The following is a 21,993-nucleotide window of genomic DNA, read 5'->3' on the forward strand; positions in this document are numbered from 1 at the left end:
TGGCCACCCATCAACTTCCCCCTCTCTGCACCTGGCAGGCCACTCTCCCATCACGAGGGAGAGTCTATTTCCATATCCCTTTTGCACCTGGGATGGCCTGTGACTTGCCTTGATCAACAGAATGGGACAGAAAAGTAATACGGTGCCAATGCGGGGCCAACCCTTTAAGAGACCCAGCAACCCCTGCTTTCACGAGGAGCAGCCAGCTGCAGGCTACCGCCACCAGGTGATGGGATACCTGCGGAGAAAGGTCAGGAGGACAAGCACCAAGAGGCCAAACATGTGGGGGTAGCTTTACGGACCTTTTCACCCAGCTTAGTAAATGACCCAAAATGACACCAAATGAACAGAACCAACCACCTAGCAGAACCATAGAGTCATGGGGAGAAAAACTTGTTTTGAGCTGCTTGTTTTATGGTGGTTTGTTATGAAATCAACTTCCTAAACAACTAAATGATAATGCCAGCTATTCTAAGGATTTAGGCCTCTTTCCACTTAGAGCTCAGTTAGAGCCCTCCAAGAATAGTTCTAACATAATTTCAAACGGTTTCCTAATCAAGTTAAATGGTCTCAGGATAATTTTCTAAAATATATAATTTATGTACTATGTGTTCCCCTTCAGGGCAACAAAATCCACACAGTATATTAAAATTTATAACTGTGTTTATTTACCAATACTGAACACTTGCCAAACAGCAATTTAAGACCATGAGAAATTACACCCTCAATTTTAATAGAGCACTGAAAACTATGTTTGCTACCAGCTTTCGAGCAAAACCCTGGCAGTCCAAGCCAACTTTTAAACATCAGATTTATGGGGCAGAGATCCTAACTAAAAGTGCCAATCTACCCCTTGGCCACTGCTACCACACTGCCACCTCCTGTCTTATTGCCTCTTGAATCAAAGGCAAGAGTCAATAAAGGAAACTCAGCGAAGAATAGCAGAGCCTGCCTCCTTCCGCCTAGCCCAAATCAACCACCACAGTTACTGAATGGATAATTCACACCTTTCAAAAATGCTACTGCTGGAGAAGTTGCTGTCTTGATGCTGGTGAAGACAATTACAATGGATTTGCTTTCAATACATAACAAGGTAGCTCAGCAGCTTCGCTTCCATACAAAATCCCAGACCAGTAAGAACACATGAACTGCAGTGGTGTGACTCATAAAAGAATTTCAAAGTACGGCAAAGATCACTTCCCTCTTGCCGACTGCCTGAAAGGGGCTCACGTGCAAAAGCGACTCAGCTTCCAAACTACAGAAAAGAAATGCAAGTCAAGTTTCTTACAGGGGAAAGCCCAGATCTCCCTATTTCCAACAGATATTTTTAAGCCTTAGCTGGTAAATCATTTATTTCATGCAGAATGGCAAGTCAGAGCAAAATACGCCCCTTGTTAGTTTATTATAATGGCATTTGGAAGGAACAGATCACACAAGTCAAAGGGAAAGCCAGAAACACACGCCAAGATTCTCGATTCCCACCTGCTCCGGGCACATGCCAGGCTTCCCTCACATCTTCCTCGTTCACTGTGCACAGTCACACACGAGCACCTAACACTTATTTTATGTTTCAGTTCTAATAAGGGCAAAGTAAGAAATCGTTGCAACTCTTTCAAACTGTACTGAGAAAATATGAAAGCAAAAAAAAAAAAAAAACAAACAAACACCTGGCTACAATCACTTCAGCAGTGGTGCATTGCTGATCTGAAACCAAGCACTCCAAAGATGACCCTGCCTATGATTATTTATTGGCCACAAACATTTCCTAACATGCAGAATGTCACATCTCCTCCACGTGTGTGAGAAATCTCCCTGACGCACGAGGTTCACCTGGACCACCAGGCTGATGAGCAAGGAGCCGCCCCCACAGGTATCCATACCTGTGTTTAAATGGTCAGCATTAAAGACAGCTTCTGTTGTCCTGAGACAAGCGTGCCCTGGCTCCTGGGCACACAGCTGGTCATGGCACCCACCAATTCTACACTTAGCTAGGAAAATGCAGCATTAACTTTTAAACAGCCTTTTCAAGTAAGAGACACTGAAAGCCCACCCCAGTAAGTTTTTATACATGCCTTATCCCATTTATATGTTAAACATAAAGTCCTAATATGGAAGTGAGTTGTTCATTTAACATTTTTAAATAAACAAAAGGAAAAAAGGCATTTGAGCTTAGGCACCACAGTCTATTTTAACAAGTCCTTCCTGAAAAAAAAAATTAACTACAATATCCTGTTTTTTCTTCTGTAATCAAATATATATTTGGCTACATAGCCTAATCAATATATCCTAACAGCCAAACCATGAGGAAGTTCGAAGCTATAAAAAACCCTGAAAATATAAAAGATTTTCATAATTTAAAAAAGTAATGGAAAGTGAAGTAAAACCACCATCCTCTCAGTTCCCCAGCGTCAGCGACTTTCCTGGTCTCTCTCCCATGCCCAACAGCCCACAACGTAACAACAAAAATATCAGTGGTATTTACATAATCACATAGGGGCACATACAAGGTCCCACCAAGATACCAGTGGCTCTTCCCAACCAAACTCAACTACAGTCTTCCAAAGTCACAACAATCTCCACACCCACCCTTAACTTAAACTTAACCCCCAAGTGGAAGGGAGAGTTAAACTTATGCCTCAGAGTGAAGTCACATCTTCACATTCTATGGTTTTGGCATTTCGAACAGAAAGTGCTACTCTATCACCAATATTCAGAGCAATCCTCCCTTTACTCTGGATTCAGGGGACCTCCAGCTCTGTTAAGTGCTGCTATAAACTTCCCCAATGGAGGGGTATCTGAATGCAGAAAAGCAACATTCCTTCCACATTCCCTTGAGACTTTGGTAATCAGGAGCTAAGCTTGGTCTGAACCAAATTCAACAATACCCCTTCCTGAAAGGGTCCCCGCCCAACCCTGCTCCTAGTCAGAGTTGGGTCAGGCTGCCAGGCATCAAATCACTTCCCAGGCCTGCTCCCCTGTTTAGTCGCTGCAAGCCCATTCATCCATCTCAGAGTGCTGCCATAAGCATTCTTCAGCACAGGGCTCCCAACATGCCTTGCACAGCAGGTATAAAGGTCATCGCTGCAAATGTGGGTGTGCCTGCCTCAGATGCCTACAGGATGATGGGATGGAATGCTGTGACTGCTAAGCACAAAGAACTCCACCCAAAAGTCCAGCAGGCTCGCTCGGCAAGGACTGGTCTGTGGTCAACTTTCTGTCACCAGTTCCGCCTCCTGACCTTCCTATATAGGTGCTGGGCACGTGGATCACCAGGGCTCCTTCTTGGCCCAATCCCAAAGCCCATTCAGGCAGTGGAAGCATTCAGATAAGGGAAACTGTGTCACAGCTCCAAGGTTCAGTTCAAACAAAATTGTAATGTGGATTTCCAGAAAATTTCTATAAGAAAATTCCAGAAAAGAAAGCTCAACTTTTGTTTTTAGCCATTTCAATACAAGCAAAGGAGTTACTTGATAATTCTCTGAATCAGTAAAAAGCTGTCTCCAGTGTACTCCTATTTATTTTGCTAGTAACTTAGTATCATTTAAAACCCTAAGCATTTTAATTTAATCTACATTGTTAATAAACTGAAGAGGCTTCCATTGATAAATTCTTGTTTCTACTGGTAACATTTTACCTTACATGCTTTCCTATAAAGAGTAACCTGCTGTTACAAAGTAACAAGTAATTAAGTTATGTTTTTAGGTTGAGCAAAGGTCTTTAAGAATAAAACAGGCAGTCCTTCCCAGATGTTTTAAATTCAATTCTCTACACATGGGGAGAAACTAACACCAAGTTGGAAAGTACTCTGCATTTGCATGCGGGTCAATGAGTTATATCTGAGAAAAGCAAAAGACATTTAATTTTTAAATCTAGGAACTCTCAAATGTTAAAATGCCAGTTCTCCAACACAATCATTTGCTTATTTTTTTATTCAATATTTGAAGAAAATTAACACACTGGCTGAACATGAAACCATTTAGAATTTGTAGAATGTGCTTACATTCCCCCCCACTCCCCAGGTAAACAATTCAGACTATGCCTTTAAACTTCTTTTTAAGGAGATGTGACTTCATACTCAATCTTTTAATTCCTATTAAATGGAGATCAATTTAGATACTTTTCAGTACACATTCTATTACATTAGTAAATGTGTGAAAAGAATTCCATTCTACTATGTGCAATTATTTGACCACTTACAGAAATCCCCAACTAGAACTAAATCTGGTCACGAGTATCTCTTTCCAAATATCCTAATGAACATTAAGCACACGAACAAGAGAAATCTGCAAAAATCCAAACCAACTGGCTAACAAAAACATAGTTTGTGGAAATGCTTCACCTGGAAGAGAACTCCATCTAGAACGAGGCAAACAAGGACATTTTGTGGAGCCGCCTCTCTCTGCACACAGAGGGGGAGACACAGTAAACCCCTCCTGGCCTCCAGCACCCACTCTACAGCCAATACCTAACCAGACACAAACAGCCCCAGTTTCAATGAACTTCCACGTTATTACTTGGCCAAGGCTGGAAGTGGGGAGATGGGAGGGGACAAGGCAGAAGTCCTAACCCCACCTTGCAAAACCCAGAAAGGCACATAGGCCAGCCCCAGCACCACCGGGGAGGAGCAGCACCTCCCCAGTCTGGGTAATGGAGCGGGGACCTTGGCCTGATCTCAACAAAGGAGCCATTTTTCCAGCATACTCCAGAGGTTAAAGGCACAGCCTCCAAACATTCCATAAAGTGACACGCCACACGTGCCCTCCCAAAAGTGTGATCCCTCGCCTGCAGTGGCGCAGATCTTGAGCCTGCACCATCTCCTGGTGGCTACTTGTAAGCGGAAATAGTTTTAAAAGGGTGGGGGAGAGAGAAGCAGGAGACAAAGGCAGGTTTGCAGAAACCTGTGTACCTCTGGAGTGACTGAAAGGCGATTCTGGACAGGAAAAGGCCAGGCCTTCACTCACGTGTTCCGACCCTGCCTGGCCAGCGAACAGGGACAGGCCATTTCTCTCCTCTCAGACTTGCAGGCGGCTCCTAGGCCTCTCAAGGAAAGGCAGGCCACACTCCCGAGTGTCTGCAGCTGCTTTCCCCTATCCTGTCCTTATAAGTAGGATGGGGGTGGGGTGGGGTCGCCCTTTGCTTCCCAAGTCCCACAGATTCCCCAAAACTGCCCTCTGAGACTGATTTCCTGATGTAGCGACTTGACCTCCTCTGCCGGGGATTATTTAGTTGTGAGAGCTTCCCTGAGAGACTTCCACGCCAATGACACTAACTGAGCGTCAAGGACCCACCAACAAGCCCTCTGTTCTTCTCAGCATTACCCACGCACGCACACCTGCCACGCACTTGCATGCAAGAGAAAAAGAAGAGGCCAAGCCATACAGCAAGCAGCCTCAAAAAGCACGAGGAGGAAAAGTTGTTTTCAGCTGTGCTGACAGCCTTTCCTCCCAATAATGGCCCAAGCACCGAATCGACGAGAACACAGTTAAATAAGCTCACCTTTGCCTTTTGGGGACCGAGTGCTCAACTTCTATGATTTTCCCGTGCAGTTCTACTTTACCTGCGGACACAAGGGGTGGAAGACAGTTGGCAGTGTTTAGCGGCTCTCCAGGCCCGAAGGACCCGCGCGGCGTCAGCGGCGACACAGTGGCTTTCTCCGAGCCAGAACGGCCCCCGGAGGCGACTCCAGGCCGCGGGGGAAGAAGCCAAGCCCCCGGGGCGGTGTAACTTACAGACCCGTGGGGAGCGCAGTCTACCGGCTGTCCCACCACTTCGGTCACATTCTTTCTCCCGACCCTCGAGCTCTCCCGCCCACCTCAGGGGGTCACCCAACCCCAAGACCGTCCCTGGGCGGACGAGACCCTTCCACGCACCTCTCCCGACACTCGCCCGCGGCCAACTTGGGGGAGGGGGCGCACGAGCCCTTCTCCCGCTTCCAAGCCCAGGTCCGTGGGGAACAGGGAGTGGCGGGAAAGGCGCGAGGACAGCAGGGTGGGCGCAGAAAGAGAAAACGCCGGCGGTACCTCTCAGCAAGGAAGGGACAGCGGGCGAAGGACGGTGCGTCGCCGGCCACAGTGACAGGCGCGGGCTCCCGAAGGGACCGGAGAGCAGCCTTCCCCTGGGGCGTTCCCCGTCCTCGCCGAGCGCGCCCCGCCGTCCCCGGCGGCCGCAGCCCAAGGCCGAGCGCGGAGAGCGGCGGGTCCCTCCCTAGCGACCACCGGTCGTCCCCACCCACCTGCCCCTCTGGCTCGCGGGACACGGGGGAGGTGGAACTTGGAGCCCGGGTCCCGCTTGCCCGCCTCCCGCGGGGTTGAGGGGCTGCGCGGGGCCGCCGGTGCGAGGCACCAGCCCGCGGCCTCACTCCGCACGTTTTCCCACCGCCGGGCCTGGGGTGGGAGCGGGGTCAGCGAGTCCAACGCCGTTGAGTAACCAGCCGAGCAGAGGAAGGACGGCGGGAGGAGCAGGCGCTCGCGCTCGGCGCCGAGGCCCGGCGTGCGGGGAGCCTGGGCACGCGCCTGGGCCCGGGCGGGGCGCGGGGCGAGCGCCGTGGGTCCAGCGCCGGCGGCGCCCCTCCCCCGGCCCCGCGGCCCCACTGCGCCGCAGTCCCCACTGTCCCTCCGAGCCGGTGCTTTCTTGACAGCGCGTCCACCCTGCGCCCGCAAAGCTCCGGCGGGGGGAGGAGAGCGGCGGGGTCCGGGGTCGGAGTCCAAGCTGAGAAAGCAGCCGGGACCCCACGCGTGTGGGCGCCCGGGCCTCGGCCCCTCTCCCCGCCCTGGGCCGGGCCTGGGGCCCTGCGTGGACCAGCGGCCGCAGCCGCAGGCCTGGCTCCGGGCCCCGGACCCCGGCAGGCCCGGGCGGGCGGAGGCGCAGGGCCGGGGCAGGCGCCCGGCGGGGCCAGGCCGGGGCCCACCTGAAAGCGCCTCGATGGCCTTGAGGGCCCAGCCCTCGTCCGGACAGTCCACGAACGCGTAGCCAGTCTTCACCAGGAAGGGTCCAGACACCGGGATCTTGGCGTCCTTGAAGATACTTTCCAGGTCCGAGGGCACGGCGTTCTCGCTGAGATTTCCGATATACAGTTTGTTCATTGTGAAGAGTGGTTGTTTTTAAAATTATGAGAAAAACGAAAAATTAAAACCACCCCCAGGGATGGATGGATCCGGCGGGTTTTGTTCCCCTCGTCTTCTCGCCGTTAAAATACACAAACACAGTAAGAATCAAGGACAAGAACGAGGAGAGAAAAAAATCAGATCCGAGGGTTGTTTTTCCCTTTCTGGCTATTAAAAAAAAAAAAAAGGAAAAGAAAAAACCTTCCTACAACCCAAACGCATCAACGAGTCTTCCTAACTCGGAGAAGGAGGCGGGATTAGCGAGAAAAAGGAGAAGAGGGGGAGGAGGAGGGGGAAAAACTACTTTTTGTCTCTTCCTCCCCAACCCCTTTGGCATCGGCCAGCGGACTGTGAAAATATCACACTACGTGAGGGCAGGCGCCGCCTCCCCGTAAAAAAAAACCCACAAGAGTGACTGGCAGGAGGGAGGGGAGATGGGGTGGAGGGAGGAAGGCGCAGGAGGCGGAAAAAATCCGCTCCGAGTGTCCGGCTTTTTGAATGAGCCACGTGTTCAAACTACAAATCAACGTCTCACGTGAGGAATCCCAGCGCCTCAATTAGGGGGGGTGGGGAGGAGCGGGGGAGGGGCGCGGAGACCGGGGGGCGGGGACCCCGGGAGGGGAGGCGGCGGGGCGGGCGCCGCCGGCCGCGGAGTTGGGAAGGGTTATCTGGTCGGGGCGGGTCCGGGGCGGGAGGGGACGCAGAGGGGAGGAGTACGGGTTCTTTTTTTTTCCTTCACTAGATGGGATGGGGGTACTAACTAGGCGATTCCTCAGTTCTAGGGCCGGAGTTTTCAATATTCGATTTCTTACAATAGATGGTTAACAAAACCGAAGAGTCACTGTCCCACCCGGCTGGTGGCTTGGGTGACAGGAGAAGTGTCGCCGCGGCAGAGCCGCGAGCTCGTCCCCAGCTCCGGCAGGGGCGGAAAGGCGCGCCCCACCCCTGCACCCTGCACCGGCCGGGCACCGGGGAAGTGGGGCGGCCCCGCGCCTGGGCGGTGGGGGAGGGGAGCTCGCGGCGTCCTGGGCGGGTGTCTGGGCGACACCTCCTCCGCCTGCGCTCGCGGTGGCTCCGGGCTTCGCGTTTGCCATTGGTTGCGCGCTTCAGAAAGGGCTCTGGGATAAATGAGGCCGGGGGCGGGCTGGGCCGGCGGTGGGGGGAGGGGAGCCCAGGGGCGGAGGTTTGCGGGGTGGGGATGGGGGCGTCCCGGGGCCTCGGAGGCCGGAGAAGAGAAGGCAAGAGTGGGGAAAGTCGGTATTTAAACGGAAACCATTTCTTCCTGTAGTTTCCAGAGGAGGAGGAGGAGGAGGAGGAATGGGGTAGGCTGGTACTTTCATTTAAATAATTTTAGTTTGTTGGACTTGGGACTCAAAAAACAGGAAGATCGCTCTGCGTTACCCCTAGGTGGTATTCGCACTCGAAAATTCTTCGAGTCTCTCTCTGCTTCCTTTCTGCCCGCATTTGGCCATGAGAACCATTAAGAATTTCCCTTGTGTGTAACGAGTACAATGGTGGGTGTTGGGGGAGGGTCCGGGCCCAGTGGAGCTTTCCTGGGCCCACAAAATCTGAGCTGGAGACGAGGAATACGGAAAAGAGCGCAGGGCTGGGGTTCTGGTGGAAATCTCCGAGAGTCGTTTAATGATTTGTACTCCATTCACAGGCTTCGTGTGCACCAGATACTTGTGGTATATGTTCAACATGTATTGCATGGAGAAGATACAAAGTGCTTAGACAAGTGAATGAAATTCTGTATAGCATGGAAATAAATACGAACCTCATTAATGGCTTGCTACTCTTACTAGTAGAAAAATGTTTTCTGTGAAAGAGAAAATATTGATTTACACTAAAACATCTTAAGCAATCATGACAAGTGATATAGTTTCCCTTCTCAAACCGTATATGGCATTTAAAAGTGTATATTCCAATTAAAAGATGAATGGCAGATTATTTAAGTATGTGGGAATCATTCCATGATATAGAGTACTTACAGTTTTTTCTTTTAATGTAAACTATTTTATAACTTTGTGTTAAGGAACCGGAAGGTATCAGATCATCCATTTTAAATGCAACTGTTGTAACAGGGTTTTTTTCTCTGCCAAGCAAATCCAATTTTTTTTTTAATGTAAACCTCACTTTCACTATATTTTCATTCACATTTAACTTAGTAAAACGTTTCTACTTTATGATAGAGGAGACAAACATGTTTTTGTGTAATACTCTAGAACTGTGTCATGAGCTGTAGCTTAAAAACCATTTTGGTGGTTGAAATTTTATGTTTATGACTAGGTTTAACATTTTTTCCCCAAACAGTAACTTTTTCCTTTTCATGTTTTTAATGAGAACCTTGGTTTTGAAAAAGAAAAAAATATTCTTCCTTTATGACTTCTGTGGTATTAAAGATGTAAATATCAAAAAATTGTGAATTTTTCATGAACCTGTTACATGATCAAAAGCTATTTGAAAAAAAGTACTCTTTATTTAGTATTATTTGCTTTTCTAAAGACCTCTTTCTTATAAACTAGCCTGTTGATCATTTGATTTTTAGTAATTTCTCATTAAGAACAAATTTTGTATGTTCAGCTTGTTTTTTAAATCAACTGAAGGGTGCCTTTTGGATTTGTGTTTGCTCATATTAAAACTGAAACCTAAGGAAATATCTACTTCCAAAGTATGGGAAAAAATTATTTATTTTCCATAAACATTAGCTCACGCTTGTCTGTCACTATCAAACAAATCTAACAGCTGGAACTTAAAACAGTGGTGCTGTTTTGATGGAATATGTTCCTGAGACTCTTGCGAACTTAATCTGTGTATTAGTGTAACAAACTGGATACTCCATCTAGGACCTTAAAAACATACACGAGTTATACAAGCTCAGACATCAAAAAGAGAGGTGCATACAGTCCACTTCACTTCGAATCTTCCAGGCACTGAGGAATAAGTGTATATTTAATGGCTGAGTAAAAAGAGCATGGGCAATTGTTTTTTATTGGCATTTCAAGTGCAAAAATATCTTTGATGGATTTTCAAGAATAAATATAAAGTCAATCTGACTTCCAGTCTTTTGATGAGTCTCACACAAGAAATTAACCATGTACTATGGGCTACTCAAAATTCTTCCTGAAGCAGTCGTAGCTCCTATTTAATAATTCCACGAAGGATTCCCATCCATTGTATCTGCTCTGATGGGCTGAGTCTTTCCAACTGCAGCCTGTTTACTCTTTGGACAGCTGCACCTCCTCATCTGCTGACCTGAGTACAATAAAAATGTTTCTTATTGGTCAGTGTAATATTAAAGCGGAAAAATAACGTCTAGAAGGTCGATTACCGTGGCTGTATCCACAGGTAATGAACGAAGGCTGAGCAGGTAGAGGACTCCCGCTGCTTCGGGGCCCAGCCGAGAGCCGAAGATCGTAGCCAGGGTGGGCTCGCAGTGCCGGCCACGTCGCCTGGGCCTCCTCGGAGGCATTTTTTTTTTTAACATACTCTCGCTCCTTCAACCAGCGCTCCGGGACTCGAATCTGTTGAAACCAGATGCGTGATAAGTAGTAACCTGGCTCTGCCCTCTCTTAGGAATCTGCCTTTAGTTATTTTTGTTTAAATAAAAAATGGTGCCCCGGTAGATGGAAGATGGGGTCGTTTCCTTTTCCCCTTCCCGGGGAAAGAGGGGCGGGATCCTTGCAGCTCACAGTGGAAGATCCTTCGTCGGCCGCCGGCTAGCCTCGGAGGCCCTGGACTACTGCGCCGCCCTGGCCCTGCGCTGGGACCGGCGCCTTCGGGCTTCGCCTCGGGTCCTGTCTCCTCGCGCGCAGCAGCGTGGACGGGTTAGACGTGAGGGCCCGGGGAGCCTCTGCCGCCCCTCTCGCGGCAGGACCCCACCTGAGGTCCCCCTGCGCCCGCCCGCGGGCTGCCAGGGCGAACCAGACAGCATGCGACTGCTGACCCTCCCGCACTTCCGGCCTGTTCCGAGTGTGCGAGGGCCTCCCCGGCGCTGCGGGATGCTCGGTACCCACGGAGAAAGAACGCTAGCAGCCCTCGCTGAACCCTGCGCCGCTGCCGCGGGCGGGGCAGGGCGCGAGAGGGGCGCCCTGGGCGCGCAAACGCAGCCCCGGGGCGGGGTTTCGCGCTGCGCTGGGCTGACTCGCCCAGACCAAGTTGAGCAACCCGCGTGGAGAGACACCGCCCCTGGCCGGGGAGGGGGCGGGGGTTTCTCCTCTCACCGGATTGGTGGACGGGAGGAGCCTATCACTGCAGGCTGCCTCCGCCACAGCCGTTTGCTGGTTTCCATTCATTGGCCCCCGAGCCTCCCCTAGATTTCCATCTTTTGTGGCGCGAAAATAACCCTTTGCTCCCTCTCATTGGTGAGGTTGGGCTTCTCATCGTGTTCTCATTTTTCCAGCCCTTTAACTGTGAGCCCCCAGCGCCAACCCCCAAGGAGGAAAGGGGGAGGTAACGAAGGAAGAGTCGAAAATAGTTCTGCGTGTGCGGTGGGGCCCGCCCCTTGGGCTGACCGCGTGGTGCCCGCAGAGTCCTCTCCCTTCCCCCAACATCCAGCACTCGGAGGTCGTGGGTTTGTGCCGTGCTCAGCAGCTGGAGTCACATCTTGTCCAATATCTTAGAGTGCATTCGTCCTTTTATTCAGTGGAAACAACAAAACACATTTCTAGGTGCCTGGATTTTTCCTGAGCTTCTAGAGAATTGACTCATTCTGCCCCCTCCCCTTCTAACTTTGTGGTCCACAGGGTTGTTTTAAGCAAAACCAAACAACCCCTCCAAAAAAAAGCAAACGAAAAATTCCGGGTGAAATCAGCTATGCCGAGACCAACGTTTTCGTTGAAGCTGTCCCAAGACCGAAGAAGCTGAAACCGACCTTGAAGGATTAGCGATTTCTGTAGTTAAAGCGTTCTAATTTTACGTTTGGTGGAGATGGTGAAAAAAATAAATAAGTTTGGCTTGGAGGAGTACAAAACAAACGAATAATCATATTTAAAATGGGTAACTGAAAAAGCTAACAGCTACAGTGGTGTATTCTAGGCAGTGGTGTCTTTGCTACGTCTGTAATTATGTACATAAGTTGCTACTGATCTTCTCAAAAATAAGTTAAAGATCAGAGCTCTGACCGTGACAGAAAAGAGGGAAGTATAAATTTGTTTGATATATCTAATTTTATAACGCACTGTCCAGTTCTTTCATTATTTAAGGAAAAGGAAATGTACCACTTGGAAATGTAACTTAGTTTGTTCACAGATAACTTAATTGTTCATTTTTAAGTTGACAAAATGATACGCTTTTTAAAAAGTGAAATGATAATTCCTCAGCAAATTATTAAAAACTTGCAGACAACTGGTTTAAAACAGCAAGTTCAATTTTTTTTCCTATACTGTTAACTCTTAGCTATGAAGTTACATCATTCTCTTAAGCTCTTTTGGAAAAACTATTCTTTGTTTAGTTTCTGTATTCTTTCATTTTAGTCTCTAAAAACCAGCTAATTGAAGTAACATAAATTGCCATGTACCATATACTAAAACAAAGTTATTTTAGTAGATTTTGAAAACAAAATTCAAAAGTTGACTTAATTATTAAAGAAAAATTGTCAAATACAGATTTTTTTGTTTACTTTTTATATAATTCAACCACATTTCACTAATGGGGTAAATAGGTATGTATATTTGAAGTTCTTATGTAAAGTTTTTTCTCAGAAATAGGGTAACTTAAAAGTGGTTTATTCTGAGTCGAGCAAACTAAAGCTTAGAGACAAATTTATAGTGTAAATGCTGAAGATTATGGTTAGTAATTTAGGTAACCCTTAAATACCTAAAATATCTAAAATTGAGATGGGGTTATTTATAAAAATCTGGTTTGGGATTTATATAATCTGTAATTTTCATATTTTAAAAATGAAACATTAGAAAAAATATTTAAAATGTTTTTAATATGGAGAAAATTTTATTTCTAAAAGAAGTTCCAAAATTAAACTAAACAAGCCAAAACTCTAAAACCTGAAATATATTCAAACATCTTATCAAATTCAAAGATTTATATAATCAATATTTTTCCTTAAGAAAACTTTGTTCTTGTTGGAAGAAACTGATTTTTTAAATTTTCAACTACTAAGTCAGAAATGAGAATTTTAACCTAGCTAAAATTTATAAGCAACTTATTGCAATTATATCTTTTATTTCACTTAGGTGAACCTTTAAAATATTTTTTTAATATCACTGTTTTTCTAGGAGGGGGGAGAGATGAGACCTTTAGTGAAAAGAGTCTCTGGTAATTGGTGTGTACATAAGTATTTACAGACCAGCCACAGAAAGAAAACAAAGAAGACAGGCATTTGCTTGTGGGGGAGGGGACTAGAGAGGCTAAGAGTAGGGTATTTAAACTTGTGTTTTGGCTGCAACTTATTTATCCTGCAGGTTTCCTTGCTAATGGTGGAGGGCAGGTGGGAGAGAGAAAATGTATTAATTAATGGAGCAAAATGGGATAGTAATCCAAACATGAAATCCCACTGAAAAGAGCCTACTCTCCTCACTAAAATAACCAGAAAGCAAAGCACATGCTGAGGTGGTAGCTAGTTTCCAGCATTTTCTAACATGTACACGTAAAGGACACATCTTAGGTTACTATTTTCATACTTAGATGCTTTGTTTTCCTGACCATTACTTTTCCAGATCCCATTCCAAAACACTCATACACGAAGCAGCTCCTGTGATTTTAGAAAAAAAGAAACAAAAAAAACCTGATGAGTTCCTCATGCTGTCTATAAGGAGGGAGTTAATTCTTAGATTTAATAAGGCAAACTACATTTGTAAATTCCTTATTTGAAAGAATAGTGGCAGATCATTACCATTTCCACTTGGACTCATTAAAATTCAGTCCTTCTCAAGTTCAGTTTACATTTTAGCCCTCAGCTTCTCTAGCATGATAACCCCAGCTTTAAAGATGAGAGCAGGGTGGGGAGGTGGATTTTTTAAATTATGTCAACACATCTCAGCTTAAGTTCATAAGAAACTGAGAACATAAGATATAGCAGAGAAAAACTAAACCTAATCTGAAATCTTGATAAAGATTGATACTATAAAAATTGCCCTAAAATTCATGTTGGAACACACATACCTTTTTTTGTAGTAGATTAGCTTAAAAAGATTAAAATTGGGAATATTTTTTGTTGCTTTTCCTAAGTGACTTAAATTTATCGATCAATTATTTTTAAATTGGCAATGCTAGTACCTCCTCAAGGGCAAAATTTTGTTTGAACTGAGGTTTAAGTTAATATCAGTAATTGAGCCTGTTTTATAATTCCCCTTATTTAATCTTTTAGATTTTAGAGGCATCTTGTGCCAGTCATTGAAGTATTTTTTTCTATTTTTAAGTTATTTTTCTTTGGAAACTATTTATATGTTATTAACTAAAAATGTTTTTCCTAGCACTTTCCAAAACTTGGAGAATAATTTAAAAGTAACTGAATCTTACCATGTAAAATATTAGTAAAGACTTTTTAAAATGTGCATAATTTGATACAAGTATGAAACATGACTATTGAATATTTTTCATTAAGCTAATATAACTGAATGGTCCTTCTAATTCTAATTCTAATTCATTCTAATTCAAATACAGCTATTAAAAATCAAGTTTATAAAAAGGACACAAAAATCAAGAAACTATGAATTTTGTTATATCAGAAATAGATATGATTTCTGTTTTATTAGGTTTTTTCTTTTCTATTTATTGATTTGAGAGAAAGACACATCCATTTGTTATTCCACTTATTTATGCATTCATTGGTTGATTCTTATATGTGCCCTGACTGGGGATTGAACCCACAACCTTGGCATATTGGGATGATGCTCTAACCCACTGAGCTACCCAAACAGAGCTTTGTTATATTGTTAACATTTTGCTCTGGGACATTTATATACAGAATGATGTCACCATGTTTCATTTTCGTTTGTTGAAAATTGCTTAGAAACTTGCCCCTTGATTTGATTATCACATCTCTTATGGTAATTTCTTTGCTCATATATTTCTTTAACTACCAAGATTAAAATGACATATTTGGCTTTGATTTCAATGAATGGTCTCTGTAAAAACCCAAATAAAAAATAAACTAAAACAATGTAAAATTTTTGTGTAGTACACTAAATATAGAAGCGTACCTCTGGCAACCAAATTTTATTTTAATCCAGAGCCAATATTGTGGCTTTTAAAAACAGATTCAATTGAATTTTGTTTTAAATGTTAATAAACAGCAAAAAATATTGAGTCAATGGTCCAACCCAGTGAAATAGGCAGCCGGGTTAAAGGGAGCATTACCCTTGTCCCTCCCCAACAGCAAGTCCTCCAGGTGGGGGCAATGTTTTCTGGTGTGGAATGCAGTCAGTGTGTGCAACTGGAGATGAGGATATGCATATACATATTTCTGCTGAGAAGCCCTCCGTGGAGATTTGTGAAGGAGTAAAGCAAGATAGAACTTGTGTTCAAATTCTGAGACTGCAAGTTGAAACAAGTTAGGGAAGCAGTGTTTTACTAAGTCTCTTCCTTAACCATCACAATACTTCCATATGATGTGTTCAGAGCTGGGGAGAGAGCAGTAACAATACAGACCAAACTGAAATGATGCTATTGATACATCAACCTTAGAATTTAAATAATATAAAATGTTTTTATTTTGCCTTTTTATGTACCTTGTTTTCTATTTTATAAAAACCTTTATTATATACTTGAACAACAATGAAAATAAAAATTAAAAAAAAAACTATTATTATAACTCTGTCCAGGTAGCTCAGTTGGTTAGAGCATCGCCTCATATGTGAAAGTTGTGGTTGGACACCCAGTCCGGGCACATATAATAAGCAGCCAATAAATGCATAAATAAGGAGAACAACAAACTGATGTTTCTCTCTCTTTCTCTCCCCCTCCTTCCTCTTTCTCTCTAAAATCAATAAACAAAAAAATTTTTAAACTTTTATTATACACATATTAGAGAATTTAAAAATCAATAACAAAACAAATATACATTTAATCAATTTTAAAACTTATAGAATAGTATGATCACGTATTTTGAAAATGTTCATTTACAAAGTATGAAGCTATTGTCACATCCTTTCTGGATTGTTCTACCACGTCTGTTTGTGCACATTATCCAAATGTGTATACTTTATTTTAATCAAAGTAAATAACGTTCTTTGATAAAAATGACCCTATTTTTAAAAAAGAGCCAAAGATATGGTCTGCGGCTAAAACAACAACGTGATTTGAAAGAAATGCAGGTTTTAAGTGAAACCTGGGTCCTGTTATTTACTGCCTTTACTCTGTTTATGGAGGTCGAGGGAAACGGATTAAACTGTAATGTTACTTCAGGTCTGACCACCAATGAAGGTTTTAGTGGCTATTAATGAAGAATGTTGTTGCCATTAATGAGAGCCCCTCCTATCACCATTCTTGTAAGAAATTCTCTTTCCTTGGTTATTAAATACCCCTAAATTATTTCATTACAAAATGTCTTGTTAAGTTAGGATCACCAAATATTTTAACACTTTGAACTTTGTGTAGATGAAGAATGACCATTGCTTTTTAAATAAACATTTTTTATTACAATAAGTGATGCCTTTTTCCTTCTCTCCTCATGTCTGCTAATACAGTAATAAACTGAATTACTCTGAAATGTGAAAGCTAATAGAAATAAAAATATTACAGCAAAATGCAGCAAGAAAAATATCAAAATCAGCATGTTTATGAAACTCTTCTTGGTTAAACTAAAAATTAAAGTGTCTTCCCACAACCAAATCCAGTGGTCAAGATTATAATTTTTCTTGTTTAAAGTCTGTAACAATTAAAATTTGAGTGTATTGTTAGTATGCAATTATTACTAATTACTATGGGAAAATTCCTTGGAAAGCTTGTGGGGTTTTTTAATGTAACTTTACATGTGATATTAAAAAAAACAGCTTTTTAAAAGATTTTCTCATGCTTTCTTGCAGTAAAATTGAAAGGTGAAAGTTAAGCTGAAGATTATTAGTTATTTTGTTAAAATTTATTATTTGTGGATTAAAATGTCCTTTTTCCTCTAATTTGTCCATGAAAACTTAGAATATAACTTATTAAAAGCCAACAGTTAATGGCATTTAAAGCACATAAAACAGGTTTGGGGATTTTTTAAAAATGTAACCATACAGGTAATTTAAAGATATTGGAGAATTAGGGGTTGGATATTGAAACAAATTTATTTTGAAAGCACTACAATTTAAGCAAATTGCCACATTAGCCTTATCAAAGTGATTAGGCAATGCAACATGAAGTTACAGATTATGGATTTTGAATTCTGTTATGGCTATATTAGTATAAATATACAAACAAATTATTGTTTTCAAAAACCCTGGCTAGAGTGGATGCAGAGAAGGCAGGCTCTGCAGTGTAATGGGAAGTTGAAGTGTTTAAAGCACTCGCAACAGGAAAAGGCTGGGTGAACCGGAAGATATCTAGACTTACCATAGTAAATAGCAAGTTAGAGTGTTTCTAAAATATAACTTTGGTAGTTAAGATTTTGTCTTTGGAGTAAAAGATAAGCACTTTTTATTCAATGGAAAGAGAAAGGGATTGAGGTGATGTATATCAGAGCCTCCTACCAAAAGACTCAAAGTAGGAAAGTGTCCCTTTTTACAGATATTCCAAATTTTTGGATACCTTGTATAAAAAAGTTTGGGGATTTCTGTGTGTTTAATTAGGAAATTGTACAGGGTATATTCTCTTTTATGTGACTTTCTGTTGAAGCTGTTTCACAGTACGATGATTCTATAATTTGAGGGCTGGAAGGATTACGAGGGGTCTACTAGATTCCCATTTTACAGCTGAGAAAACTGAGGACAGGACAGTCAATGCAGGTAAACACCCAGCTAGTTCAGTGTCAGTAATGGGATATGTTGATCACTGAGTGAAAACATGTCCAATCCTGAGTGAGAGATAGTAATAAATGCTTTTTTTCTATTTTTGGTTATAAGAAAACAGACCCAAGTTAAGATTTGCCCAGATCCAACATGAATCTTTAAAAAAAAAAAACAACCTACATTTATTTTGACCAAAGGTTCTGCATGTCATTGAAAGCTAAAGGCAAAAGCCCTGAGGATAGAGACCTTGAAAATTTTTTTTTACCTTTTACCTGGTTCATCTCAGTGACTTTACTCAGGATCTTGCAACTATCCCAAATAGGTACCATCAATTCAAGGGGGCAAGGCTGGTAGGGATGAAGAGCCTATGGTTTTGCCCAAAGGCTGGCTTTATGGAGCTACATCAGAACCTCCAGGAGCAACCCACTCTTAGCAGTAAGCTAAGAAATTCCTCCTCATGTCAAAGTGATATGTCATTTAAAAGTGATATGTCTAGATTCCCTTCAAATTAACAATAGTTTATCAGCGGGCTTGAATTCTATGTTCTTTTTGGTTAAATGAAATTTCAGAGGGAGTGGAGTTTCTGTGCATTACTTACTATTTGCATATACATGTAATGTGTGTGTACACACACATCCATACACACATGCATATATATCTTCCCATGGTGCAGCTGAGACTCCTGCTCCCCCATCCCCTGGCTGTGGAAGAATGACTGGCAGAAGCTCACCCTCCATCAGCTCTTATTTGCTCACTAGTGCAGGGTGGTGGTCACTAGCCATAAATCCTCCTGGCTTCCCACCCCTAACAAGATACATGAACCACATCCTGTTCTAAGAGCTCAAAGTCCTTGGCTGTGCCTTTGAATTAAAAGCTGCACTTAAATACCTCGTGTACCTGTAAATCTGTTGATCTTTGTAAACGGCGGATGCCACAGTGGCTCCTGTTTTCTGTGCATGTAGCTGACCCTGCTGTGACCCTGGGTCAGTTTTTGTTTTTGTTTTGTTTTTTTTCACCTTCTTGGCATTTGTTTCCACAGCTGGAAACTGTGTATACCCCCTTTACATTTGTGACAACAACAAAACACTGAGTAGGCTTGCTACAAATACTTTTGGAATTCAGTTTTCAGATAAAAGACTAGGACAAGGAATATCAATGAAATTATTGTACCACTTCAGAAAGGTCTATGAAATGCAAGGAGGGAAGGGGTCACTGCTTGACATTGGAAAATAATACAGGGAGGGACATTTTGTGTACATATACCCAGTATCAGAGGAAAAAAAGTTTATATAAATTCTGCAGCTAAGCAACAGTTGGTGGGGAAAGCAGAATAAAAATGAAAATCTACCCTTAAGGAATCCCTTACTGATGCCAACCACTAACACAAGGCAATGTCCTGACCGAAAGTTTCATGAAACTTGTCTCTATTTTCACATTTATTTTCTGATTTAATACAAGGAAATCTATTAAATCATATCCTTGAGTTTCATATGGACTTAGATAAGAAATTATTATCATAATGCAGATTTAAGGGTAAAAGAACTAAAAGGAAGAACAAAAATGTCAAAATTTCAAAACTGGTAAGTCAAATGTCAAATTGCTAGATGACCAGTCAGTGGAAATGTTTGCCAATAATTATATTTGCCCTGAAATTAGTTATCTAACTGCTTCCCTTGGACTTCTGAAGAGCGGATCCATTTGGATATTTTAATTTTATAGAAACAAATTATAGATGGTCAGAACAGAAACTGGAGCCTCTTAAGACCCATTGGAAGATATTCTGGATCAAACTACAGGAAAATAAAATGTCACCAGATTTAGACCATACACAGTGGGTTTAAAGAATTTAAAGTGCTCAGTTTAAATATCTATGTTTACTTCTATTCCTGGGGGTTTCTCGACAGCTTCTATGAGAGTTACATACAAGAATGACACATAAAATTTTCAGCTGTACCACAGTAACTATCTCTGGTTTTGTTTTTTTGTTTTTTTTCCTTGACAGTTGACACATCCATTTGAGCAACATTTAAGGGGGAATTTTTCACAGAATTAAAGAACTTCTGCATAGTTGCTCCTTCTTACAAAATAGCTTTACCAGTGGTGCACTTGAAAAAGCAGCAAAAATAATGGGAATAACAGGGCTCTAGGAGAAACAAAAAAAGATCCCACAGATGAATATTTATTTTCAATATTTGAAATGAGCACAGTCACAGCACTCCGACTTTGATGCTCTGTGATTTTGAGTATCCCCACACATTTTATCTGTCTAATTGGTTCTCAGAGAAGGAAGGAGAGGGAAGCTTGATGGAGCCAACTGAGAGGTTTAGGCACCGTTTCTGATTTCTCACTTATTGAGAACAATACATTGTAAAGCAAAAGAACACCGCTTGTAGGGATTTATTGAAAGAGATTTGGCTGGCGCTTTCACCTCTGATATTTCCAGTTCTTGCAGAGACTAAAATTTTCAGAGTCTAGGCAAATAGTAAGAATATTTCGTTAACACAAATTTTACATTGTGAAAGTAAACGAAGACTCTCAATGGTAACCCAACAGAAAAGATTATTTGGTGTATTTAGTTTATAGCTCTAAGGCTTATAAAAATAAAAGCCTTTTCATCTAATCCTCTGACTTTGGAGTCATTGATAATGCAAATATAGAATAAGAGAATTTTATTTCATAAAACTTTTATTCCACTGCAAAAATTTAAATGCATTTAATACGTTTAATGAGAAAAGTATTGTGGTTTAAAATCAAAACTAATAATTATTTAAAAAGAACGAGGGCAATAAAATTTTGGCTTATTTTTCCTATTAATTCCTGAGTTATTATGTTTTTTCATGTTGAAAATTTTCCATGTCCACGACATCATGCACTTTATATTTTAAATTTACCTCATTTTTCTTTGTGTTTTTTTCATTTTGTAATATAATGAATTTAATGTAAAATAATTAAATATCAATCCAGTCTTCATAGTTTAGGCTACACTTGTAGGCTGGTCTCAGTTGAGTTATTGTTTTCCAGGAAGGCTTCGCTGATCCTTGAAACTAGAAATAACGTCCCCAGGACTCCTGGACGTGGGCCACAGTGCAGTGATTGCAGAGGGGAGGGGGGTAGAAGGAAGATACATGGTAATGGAAATAATACAATAAAAAAGTTAAAAATAAAAGAATCTCCCGTCTTCTGATACCAGATTTTTTAAAATGTGAACTTGGCAGAGCACTTTGTGTACTGCAAGACATTTATCATTTTATGTGTTTTTTTACACTTATATTCTCTGTTAGAGTGTAGACTGATTAGTGAGATCTGATTTATCTTTATGTAAGTAAACTCCTCGAGTGCAGGATTTTTTTTTTTTTTGTCTATGTTGTTTACTGTTAATTTTCCAATACCTAAAATTGTGTCTGGCACATAATATTTACTCAATAAATCTTTGTTGAATGAATGCATGATACCTTCTAACACCCAGTCTCCTATGAAACAAGTCCTTCATGAAAGTTGTTGAACATACAAATGTTGTTTTCTTGTGCAAATACATGCTCCGCTGCACCCTCTAAAAGGCATGTAGCGATCTTGTTTTAAATAAAAAAAAAACACACAACTAACTACTTTAGGAATGAGATTATAAACTAATTCCTCTGAACAAAATATACCAAAGTTCTAATATTTTTTTAGTAATTTTCAATTTTGTGAGGATGATGAAAAATCTTTGGTTATAATTTGTTATTTGTATAATCCTGTCAGATGGAAAACATCATAAACTTTAGCCACTTCCTACATGGACTAAATTCCAAAAAATCACAAAGAATTGAATTCACAGGAAACTTCTTTGAGGTTTACTATGAGTGATTTTTGTTACATTTGTCAAAATATACTGAGTAAATATTAGGTTTTTATAATGTAGTCTTAATGATGTAGTCCTGTTATATAGTCCTATTTGAAAAGAAGAAACTACAGAATTGTCCAGAAAAAGAGCCAGTCTGTGATCTAAATTCTTTAAACAATAA

At 42.2% G+C, this 21,993-nt stretch overlaps 1 protein-coding gene and 1 long non-coding RNA gene across 2 annotated transcripts in view; both read right to left on the reverse strand.

The window, feature by feature from the left end:
* Positions 1-7,411, reverse strand: part of IGF2BP3 (insulin like growth factor 2 mRNA binding protein 3) — a 105,338-nt gene extending 97,927 nt beyond the window's left edge. The window contains exons 1-2 of the mRNA XM_037136291.2: positions 6,908-7,411; positions 5,497-5,557 (exon numbers count right to left, since the gene is read on the reverse strand). Of these exons, the coding sequence (XP_036992186.1) occupies positions 5,497-5,557; positions 6,908-7,082 (236 nt within the window). The 5' untranslated portion in view covers positions 7,083-7,411. The remainder of the gene's footprint in view (positions 1-5,496; positions 5,558-6,907) is intronic.
* Positions 7,412-10,084: 2,673 nt separating this feature from the next.
* LOC119042561 (uncharacterized) lies at positions 10,085-11,134 on the reverse strand. The gene is made up of 3 exons (XR_005081251.2): positions 10,796-11,134; positions 10,435-10,627; positions 10,085-10,358 (listed from the first exon to the last, which is right to left on the reverse strand). It is a non-coding gene; the product is annotated as an uncharacterized LOC119042561 (long non-coding RNA).
* Positions 11,135-21,993: the final 10,859 nt, after the last annotated feature.

This window comes from Artibeus jamaicensis, unplaced genomic scaffold, assembly GCF_021234435.1.
Source record: "Artibeus jamaicensis isolate MK-2021 breed Jamaican fruit bat unplaced genomic scaffold, CSHL_Jam_final contig_3230, whole genome shotgun sequence".
NCBI classification, from domain to species: domain Eukaryota; kingdom Metazoa; phylum Chordata; class Mammalia; order Chiroptera; family Phyllostomidae; genus Artibeus; species Artibeus jamaicensis.